Source organism: Vicia villosa, unplaced genomic scaffold (assembly GCF_029867415.1).
Source record: "Vicia villosa cultivar HV-30 ecotype Madison, WI unplaced genomic scaffold, Vvil1.0 ctg.002131F_1_1, whole genome shotgun sequence".
Lineage (NCBI taxonomy): Eukaryota > Viridiplantae > Streptophyta > Magnoliopsida > Fabales > Fabaceae > Vicia > Vicia villosa.
Window position 1 is genome coordinate 76,433 of NW_026705848.1, and position 11,263 is coordinate 87,695.

The 11,263-nt window shown below is 30.7% G+C and overlaps 1 protein-coding gene across 1 annotated transcript; it reads right to left on the reverse strand.

Annotated features, from left to right (window-relative positions):
- Positions 1-5,603: 5,603 nt before the first annotated feature.
- LOC131637994 (uncharacterized) lies at positions 5,604-6,712 on the reverse strand. Its single transcript, XM_058908553.1, has 2 exons — positions 6,321-6,712; positions 5,604-6,055 (listed from the first exon to the last, which is right to left on the reverse strand). Exons 1-2 carry the CDS (start codon positions 6,677-6,679, stop codon positions 5,731-5,733), a joined length of 684 nt encoding a protein of 227 aa, XP_058764536.1. The 5' UTR covers positions 6,680-6,712; the 3' UTR covers positions 5,604-5,730.
- Between the last annotated feature and the right edge of the window lie 4,551 nt (positions 6,713-11,263).

Here is an 11,263-nt window from a genome sequence, read left to right on the forward strand (position 1 = left end):
AGTTGCAACCTAGGAGGTGTTATCGTTGAATTCTGATGGTGGTGAGACCCACACATTAGTTTGGTGTTGATGGTGATGTATATGATTGTGAAGATTAGGATTGGTTAAAACATAATCATAGTTAAGGATCATTGGTACATTAGAAGAAGATATGTGTGGTGATAGAGAGGAATCATGAGATTTTGTAAGATCAATGATCTCAACAAGAGACATTTTTGTTGAAGAAAGGTATAAGAAGATCTTAAGGATAGGTGATCAAACAATGCATTGGAGTGTGCTTGAGTCTTGATTTATATAACTCCGCAAATTTTTTTCTTCAATTTATTAAAATGCCCATAATTTTTTTGTTTTATTACAATTGCTTAGGTTATCGCATTAAATGTTAATTTATTTAATCTTTTGACATTATTTTGATAGATTACGTTTATCTTTGAACGCACACAGAAACGGTGTTGTGAGTGTGTCTGAAGCTTAGAGTCAAACTTTTCGTCCCCCATATCATGCCACAATAAAAAGTATATTTTCAAGTACACGTAAATGACGTTTCACACACGTTATTATATATAAGAAATAATGGTCTAGAAGAAAAACTAACTAAAGATAAGAATTAAATAAATTTTGATTTAAAATAGGAAAAATGAGAAAGTAAGATCTTTTTATATCTTCGTGCAACATCATCATATAATTTCACAAAAAAAGTTAGTGAATCCAGATATTATAGTTTTGTGCTAAGTGTAACTTCTATTGTGAGTGCATAATACACACAAACACAATTCATATGTTCATCGGTTACCTGAAGATGATTATATAAGGCTCTATTATTAATATTATTATTTTTATGCAATGCCTATGTATAGTTGACATATCATGAGGAATTGTATTTATGATTTTAAAAGTACTTTTAAGTTTGGAAAGTTGTCAAAAATTATCCCTCCATTCCTAGTATAATTGTTCAGGTGTTAATCAATCACATCTTGAAGATGCATGGGATGAATAATAAAAAGAAAGTTCTATATGGTTGAGGGTGTTAATCAACCAAATCTTGAAGATGCATGAGATGAAGATAGTAAAAAGAAAGTTCTATATGATAAGAAGGCCAAAATTATTATAGCATCCGCCTTAGGGATGAGCAAATTCTTCAAAGTGTCAAATTGTCAAACGGCTAAAAAAATATGAGAAATTTTAGAATCACACACACGAATGAACAAAAGAAGTGAAATGATCTATACTAAACACTCAGACACACTCTCTCTCTCTCTCTCTCTCTCTCTCTCTCTCTCTCTCTCTCTCTCTCAAGAATATGAGATGTTATAATACTACCAGGAAAAAAGATTTTATACTTGCAAAAGAGATTTAGCCATTTGAAAAACCATTTAACCGATCTTGGAAAAACCTTCACCAACAATGAACTAAATTTAAAGGTCCTTAGATCCTTAACAAGGGCATAGCAATCGAAAGTGATGAAGATTTTAGAAAAGAAAATTCTATCCAAGATGACATTGGTTGAATTATTCGAAAATTTACAAGAACATGAAATAAAACTTGATCGACTGGAGAAAAATATGAAGGACATGAATATAAAGTTGGATACCTTTCCTTAAAGACTAAATAAAAATATTATGATAGTGATAAAGAAGAAGATTCTCAATCTAGTAGTGACAAAAATGATAAAGATATAGAAATACTAATCAAGCAGATTGAAAAATTCTTTAAAAAAGGCAAATCAATAAAACTTGGTCAAAGAAATAAGTTTAACGAAGCATCAAGTTTAAGACACAAAATCAAGTGCTTTGAATGTGAAAACACTACTACAGAAAAGAAATATCACAACGGTTGGAAGAGAGATACCACAACGACTGACTAACCGTTTTGAAGTAAGGAGTGGTTATAAATATGATGCTTTTAATCTTTGTCGGGCGACCATGATTATAAGTCAAGTAGTGCGCTACCTACAACAACGGCTATATTAAACAACCATTATTGTACGTCTTTTAATAAAATAAAAAATTGTACCAGTAGAACAACAAGAACAATAACAAGAACAATAACAACAACAAGATTAACAACAACAACAACAAGAAAACCAACAACAAGAACAAGAACAAGAACAAGAACAAGAACAAGAACAAGAACAAGAACAAGAACAAGAACAAGAAGAAGAAGAAGAACAAGAAGAAGAACAAGAACAACAACAAGAAAAACAACAAGAACAACAATAAGAACAGCAAAAAGAACAACAAAAAGAACAACAAGAACAACAATAACAACAACATCAACAACAAGAACAACAACAATAAGAATAATAACAATAACAACAAAAACAAAATCAATAAAATTGTTAAACATTAAATCTTAACAACAACAACAACAACATTAAATATTTTACCTGACACAAAAACAACTAACATTACTAACTTGAATCCATGTTTTCCTTGTCACATACAAGTTGGAGAAGAGATGACGGAGTTATGAAATTTGTTAATGAAAGAAATGATATTGTTAGTACTATTGTTTTAGGATTGACAACAATTTTGCTAAAACATGGTTCATGACAGATGCTGAGCAAGATGTCATAACATATTGATCAAGCTGATACAACATAATGTGAAGGTTGCATTGAAGACAAATGTTGTGACATGCTGAACCAAAACATCAGTACAGACTATTTTAAATCTTGACAAATTTGATTTGATTTTGTGATATTTCTTTCAGATATATATCAATAATTTTTGTAGGTTAAGAAGGAGTCATCACCATATCCAAGGAAGTGATCATTAATATGTGTTTTATCTCTAAAATTAAATGCCAAGAGTGTGAAAGAAGCCCTTAAGGATGAATAATGGATAAATTCTATGCAAGAAGAGCTTGGTCAATTTGAGAGAAATAAGGTTTGGGAATCGGCCCCTAGACGCAACTTTGCCAACATTATTGGAACCAAGTGGATATACAAAAAATAATTTAGGAAAAAATGACAATGTCACAAGGAATAAAGCTCGTCTGACGGATCAAGGGTACACCCAAATATAGGGGGTAAATTTTGATGAAAATTTTGCTCTTGTTGCTCGCCTTAAAGCTATAAAGATGCTATTTTGGACATCATATATGAAGTTCCTTTTGGATTGACTGAGTTATGCAAAACAACATGAAGTTTGTTCAAGTTAATTCTGGTACAAAAGGGACACATGTGGAACCCGATGTTCCAACATGTGTGTTGAAATATCTAATCTCTTACAACAGGCATGGGGAAGCCTAAATCATAGTTTATGGGTTGCATTAAGAAAAGAGACATTGAATTAGGAGAGTCCAAATCAAACCAATTTGTACTTCTGACTATTAAGAGTGAATTTCTTTTTCTTGGACTAGCGTCATCTAGACGTATGTGACTTTGAATCGAGCTGGATTACCAATTTCTATGATATTTATATTCTCTATTTATTCTGTCCGTTACACTTTACGCTTGTCATACACATTTTTGACATCTGTTATCCATAGACCAAAATTTAAAAAACTTTATACTCATTTTTTTTAACATTATCAATAATTTTTTAAAAAAACACACTTAAATTATAAAAATATAACTTTTTAATTATAAATTATACCACTTTTTTTAAAAAAATGCTAGAACTTTCTCTCAAAATATTTTAAAAGGGTTTTTTTAATTATTTTGTTTAAAATGATTTAATAAAGTATTAAATAAACTTAAAATTGATACAATTTGTAGAATTATATAATTTAATAAAAACTCTTGACTTTTTTTTTTTTTGATAAGCAATGGAGTAGCAATTTCATTCAACAACACATAATACAGAGTACAAGGAATACTCGCTTGCTCGAGATTACAAGCTTTATACTATCATCGAATCCAGCGGATTATGACACCAAAAATAAAAACTAACAGGACCATTAAAAACTCTTGACTTGACAATAAACTGAATGAAGTTTTTAATTATAAATTATGAAATAAAATAAATTATATAGAACTAACATAATATATATATATATATATATATATATATATATATATATATATATATATATATATATATATATATATATATATATATATATATATATATATATATATATATATATATATATATATATATATATATATATATATATATATATATATATATATATATATATAGTTGAAAAATTGTTTTATTTTGGAATGAAACGGATAAAACTGAACTGTATGTTTTGCATATGACAACACAAGTTTCAGTACTTTATCTTATTGAGTTTGCACTTTGATTTTCTGACTCAATAACGTCTTTTACAACCAATGAAATGAAAAAGTTAAGTTGAACTTTACTTTTATTTAATTATTTTAAACTCTGAGAAAAAAAGTGTACCCAAAATTTAAAAATAATCTACATATTTTATTGTGGGAGAACACTAGTCTCCATAACTCAATTTTGTTATAAGTCCAAAAATATCATCTTTTCATAAAGAAAGAAGAATTTAATTAAATAATAATACATTTGTTTTTGATTTTTTTAAACAAATTAAATTAAATCATATTATTATTTAATAAATTCAATTTTAAAGTTATTGGATTTTCTATTGATTAAATTTTTTGTGCTTCAAAAAATACAAAAATATATTAATATCCGTACTCGCAAAAAATGTAACATAAAAATAGGACGGGACACATATATTTGAGAGTACAAAGCTAAACGTTTAACCCACTCCACACTAAAGTGCGGATACAATGAATATGTTCAACAGATCAGACTCGTTTTGCCGGCCCCCTAATTTTATGTATTGTGAATAAGTTCAAAAACACTCTCTCCATTTTAAAATGATTGTCATTTTAACAAATAAAATTTGTTTTAAAATAAATGTCATTATCCCTTTTCAATATAGAAATTATTATTATTTTTTTAATTGTGTCCTTTAATTATTATTTTGAACACTATTCCAATATATTATATAATTAATTTAGTAATAGTACAATATTTTTTAATAATATTATTATATTATTTAATCTTCAGACAAAAATTTTAAACGACATTCATTTTAAAATGGAGAGAATATTACAACTCCGCAGAGTTTCTTATGCTCTCTTTTACTTTAATTTTTGAATAACTCAACTTTTAATACTTGTTGTTGTCATTGGTTTATACATGTTCCGCTCTATAACAATTGGTATAATTTTTAATATTTCACCAGTTCTTTTAATAAATGTCACTTTTTAATGAATTTTTGTTTACTTAAATGTTATTTCTAAATTTTAAATTATTTTTAATTGCATTTTATCAATATTACTTCAAATAATTTATTAAAAAAAAAGTCAAATTAATTATACATAACTAAGATTATTATAATTAAACAGATAATTATTATTCAAAAAGCAACAAAATTAATAAGCTTTTTTATCATGTATTAGATGTAATTAAAAAAAATGAGATAATAAAAGTTAAAAAAATGTATAAGAAATTTAAGACGGATAAATGCTTTTTGAATGCATAAATTTGTTTACGCCTTGAATTGAACATTTGGAACAAAACATTCTCAAACACATTTGAATAAATAATCCATAATGGAATGCAGATTTTCAAGACAAAACACACACAATTAAATAAAAAACTATGACATCATAATTGAACAAATATTATTATAAAGAAGAGAAAAAATTACAAAGAAAAAGAAAAGCCACTTATTATGGTGATAGACTAAATTGCAGCTTAATTTGTCCATGCATGTTGACACACATGACGCAAAGTATCACTTGTATAAACTCAAACGAAGTTTCAGATCAACTTCTCCATTATCAGCAGAAACACTAGGCACAGTAATGGAAGTGCTAGATTCTCCTCTATAAGCTTTCTTTGGAAGTGCTAGAGTTTCCTCATTTCTTCTAGAGACAGAGTTGTTGAGATTTGAAGTTGATTTCTTTCTTCTAAAACCATGCACATATGAAGGTGGTAGATGCTTGAAGAAGCTACGTGCATAGGATTGAACTTGTTGTGGTGTCTTGTTGCAAACATAGTGCTTTGCTATTTTGCTCCATTTCCCTTTTCCATATTCAATCAGCCCCATCACAAATAAGCTAACACAATAAAACAACACTAGTATTACATAATGACATTTATTAGAGAAGAAATAATTGGTCCTTAAAAATAGATATTAGAAACGGAAATCAATAAAATTGACCATTAAATTAAACATCTTTAATATTTAGTGACAAAATCAAAGATTTCACTTTTTTTTTTTTTTGTCTAAATTTCAAATTTTTATTTTTAATTTTTTTAAAAGTAAATTGAGATCATAAAAATAAAATATAAATTAAATTTAAGGTTGAGAGATGCAATTACTCATGTTCTTCTTGAGACCAAGTGACCCTTGACCTAACTCCATTTGAATATGGGAAGGTATTTGGTTCAGGTTGGAGAACCCTCGCAATTGGGCTACCACCGTGCATACCAACTTGGGGCATAGTAGCAATCTGGGAGGTGTTATTGTTGAATCCAGATGGTGGTGGGACCCTGAATTCTTGTGGTGGTGAGACCCACACATTAGTTTGGTGTTGATGGTGATGTATATGATTGTGAAGATTAGGATTGGTAGAAACATGACCAAAGTTAAGAATCGATTGTACATTAGAAGAAGATATGTGTGGTGATGGAGAGGAATCATGAGAGTTTGTAAGATCAATGATCTCAACACGAGACATTTTCGCTGAACAATGGTAGAAGAAGATCTTAAGGATATGTGACTCAAAGTATGCATTGGAGTGTGCTTGAGTTTGAATTTATAGAGCTCTGCAATAATTTTATTTTTTCAAGTTACTAAAATGCCCATAAATTTCTTTGTTTTGTTACAATTACTTAGGTTATCGCATTAAATGTTAATTTATTTAATCTTTTGACATTATTTTTATAGATTACGTATATCTTTGAAACCACAAAAACAATGTTGTGAGTGCGTATGTATGAAGCTTTATAATATAAATTCAAACTTTTTGTCCCGCATATCATGCTACAATAAAAAGTATATTTTCAAATACACGCAAATGACATTTCATACACGTCATCATTATAGATAAGAACTAATGGTTTAAAAGAAAAACTAATTAAAGATAACAACTAAATAAAATTTTGATTCAAAATAGGAAAAATGGTAAATTAGGATATTATAATTTTGTGTTAAGTGTACCTTCTATTATGAGTGCATAATACACATTATCTATATGTTCATCGGTTACCTGAATATGATCATATAAGGCTCTCACTACGCTAAATTTGGCTTTTAGCAGCACATCTACGAAAACGCTTTTAGGCAAAAGCGCTGCTATAGGTTTCGCTAAAAACAAAACTAAAAAACAAGGGAAAAAAGCGCTGCTATAGGGGATCCTACGAAAGCCCTTTTAAAAAGCGCTTTCTAAGGCTACTTTAAGAAAGCGCTTTATAAAAACGCTGCTATAGGGTAAGATATGAAAGCGCTTTTAAAAGCGCTGCTATAGGGGTAGGGTACGAAAGCGCTTTTAAGAAAAAAAGCGCCGGTATAGGGCTAGTTATGAAGGCATTTTTAAAGCGCTGGTGTAGCCTACTTAAAATTAAAAATTTTAAAACAAAAGTAACAAACACGCGTTTTTAAATTTTTTGAAAGATCCATACGATTTCTTCCCAGAATTCTCTCGTATTTCCATTTCCCAGCAAGAGCTTTTGCATCGCACCCCTTTCGTCAGAGACACTTCACCCAATAATCACCACCACGATACGCCGTCGTAGTTGGACGCTGAAGTCATCCTAGTGTCTTCCGCTCTCATCGTTGTTCTCTCTCCTCCCGATACCAACCAAGACGTTTTTCACACTCCTCCCGAGGATGAATCGTTGCTTCCCTCTTCCGACGTTGATGTTCCTCATTGTACTATTAATTGGATCGTTGATGTCGACGATGAGTCTCGCGTGATTGTTGATTTGGCTGGAGTTTCCTAATTAGGGTTTCCGAAGAACTCGCGATGTATTGATGGAGGTGAATTGGTTGATGAGTTTAGGGTTTTGAAAAGGGATATTACTGAATTAGCTCAAGTTCCTGTGAAAAAATTGAAATTAGGTTTTGATTCTTATCTCCGTTCGCACTCTTCGCCGCCGGTTGAACGGTAACCCTATTTCTCTCATCTACTATGTTTACACTTGCATCTATTTCTTCAACGAGAACAGTGATTCTGCCAATTTTTCTAAGATTTTTCTACAAATTATTTCTTGTTATACTTCATATTTGAATCTGCTAGGTTTATAAGATTAGATTTATTGACTAAAATTTGAACCAACTCTTATGTAAGATTAGATTTATGGACTAAAATTTGAATCACCCGTTGAATTTCAATTGATTTTAGTTAAATTTATATGAACCCTACATTGTGATAATGTTTTGATGGTATGTGAAGAGTATGAATGCTTATATGTTGTTTTGGATGTTATGAGTCAGAGATTTACAAGTAAGAGAAGGAAAAATGAGTCGGGCTAGTGCAGCTGGTGCAAAGGGAAAGAAGAAGGGTGCAACCTTCACCATTGATTGTGCTAAGCCAGTTGAGGCCTCACACCATTTTTAATCTTTCATCTTTAACAGCTTATGCAAAAGTTTGAGGTTCTACATTTATTGTGATGGCTGCCAAAAATTTCTTGTTTTTCACAGAGATTTTTTCACAATTTATGTAATTAGCTATTGGATATTTTGTATCTGGGGTATGTGAAAGGCTCAATTTGTAAACGTTGTTTCTCGCATTTCCACGAAGACGAGTGGATGGAATTTTCATGCGCTGTCATCTTCCTAACAATTCAGCAGATGGGTCACCATCTGGGGGGGTGTAAGTTTGTTGCACCAGGATCATTTGTAGACAAATCTACAGCTGCTGTCTCGACTGTTTCTGTGCGTATATATGTTGTTTATGTTGTTACAAGTTACAACATATGAAACATCAACATCTTAACTCATTTGGTCATCACTAAGTGGTATGGTGCCACCATCTCCAAGAGGAATGCCCGACATTGCATACTTACCGGTGAGTTTTTCAGCGTCCCCTATCTTTACATGGCGTACAAAATTCAGCAGCACTTCCCACTGCTAATTACTTAGGCCGTTGATATTTTCAGCACTGTTTTTACTCATTGTTTGCCTTAAACTGTCCCTCCATGACCTCTGCCTCATCAGGTTAGTCCTTCGTTTCCAAAGATTGACTGTGCTAAGCCAGTTGAAGCTGTTATAATTTTTTGTTAGATTTTATTTTTTGAATATTTTTTATAACATTGTTTGATATATTAAACATCTTATCGTGTATGCTTTAATCCCCTTTTTTTTTTTCTCTCCACTGGTTCCCTTCATGAAATTGATTTAGTTTGTTGTTATTGTTCTGATTCCATGTTAAGTAGGGGACAATCAGCAAAACAAATTCTTTGAATCTTATCTTTCTGGGCAATGATTAGTCTCTTCAAATTACAACACACTTACACTTTATGTTTATTATTCTAAGAAACTAGTGTAACAAATTAGTTTAATGCTGATCATGTTTATGATTTTGGATTAATTCATTTTGATTTCTATAACCTCTGTTGCACAGGTATTTGAAGTATTTGACCAAGAAGTACCTTAAGAAACACAATGTTTGAGATTGGCTCAGGGTGATTGCTTGAAACAAAGATAGAAACATTTATGAGTTGAGGTACTTTAACATTGTCGAGAACGAGGGAGAGGACGAAGATTAATTGTATGATCAACTTATGTTAGTATATCAACCTCTCGTGAATATAATCTATCATGTTTTGAATGTTGTTTATCACTTATATATATTTTGGATTAATTACAATGGTATATAATGTAATGGTATTATTATAATGCCTTATTTTATATATAATCGAAATCGCTTCTTTGTTGAAATAATGAGATTACTGAAATAATGGGATTACGATTGTAAATTATAGGTTTATGGGATAACAATGGTAAATTACAGGTTCATGAAATAATGCTGCCAAAAATGCAGGTTTAGAAATTATAAAAATAATAGGTTTATTAAAAACACCAACGAAAGCGTTTTTTCATCAAAAGCGCTGCCTTAAGCTATCTATGAAAGCGCTTTTTAAGAAAAAGCGCTGACTTAGGCCTATCTATGAAAGCGCTTTTTAAGAAAAAGCGCTGCCTTAGACCTACCTACGACAGCGCTTTTTCCCAAACAAAAAAGCGCTGCTAAAACCTATAGCAGCGCCACCTACGACAACGCTTTTAAAGCCAAAAAAGCGTTGTCGTAGGTCTTTTATGGCATAGTGTCTATTATTAATATTATTATTTTTATGCAATACCAATGTACAATATTTTATACAGTTGACATATCATGACGATTAATATATGTGATTTTAAAAGTACATTAGTTTGGAAATTTGTCAAAAATAATCCCTTCATTCCTAGTACAATTGTTGAGGGTGTTAATCAACCAAAACCTGAAGATGCATGGGATGAAGATGATAAAAAAGTTATATATGATAAGAAGGCCAAAATTATTATAGCATTCGTCTAAGGGATGGGCGATGTGAGAATTGGATCGAACTCTAGTGTGTCGAAAGGTAGCTTCTAGTTCGACAGAGATTGTGTCGAAGACCTATATACTGTAGTTGAAGTGTGTTCTAGTATGTGGGTATTGAAATGCTAGGATTGTTAGTATTTCGAATTGGGCTTGTTTGTTATGTCCAATTATTTAAGTTAGCTTGTACCCTAAATTGGCTTGTAATGGGTATTTGTGAAAAGCCCATTAGTTTAGTATGTTAGGTTTTATTATAAATAGCATACTAGTCTCTCATCATTGTATACTGCAAATCCTAATTTAGGATGAAAGGGTTATTTGTTATTCTTGTAACACTTGTAATCTTGTTTGAAGAGGAAGTAAAAGAATAGCAGTTATAACCAATCCTTGTTGTTCTTCTTGTCTTCCCTAATTCCTTATTATACTTTGTTCTTGACATCGTTTTTCACAACAGGCGAATTCTTTAAAGTGTCGAATTGTCTAACGGTCAAGAAATATGAGAAAATTTAAAAATCACACATGAATGAACGGAAGAAGTAAAATGATCTAGACTAAATACACACACACATACACACACACACACACACACACACACACACTCTCTCTCTCTCTCTCTCTCTCTCAAGAATATGAGATGTTTAGAATGCTACCATGAGAAAATATTTTATACTTGCAAAAGAGGTTCAGCCATTTGAAAAACCATTTAACTGTTCTTGGAAAAACCTCACCAACAATGACTTAAAT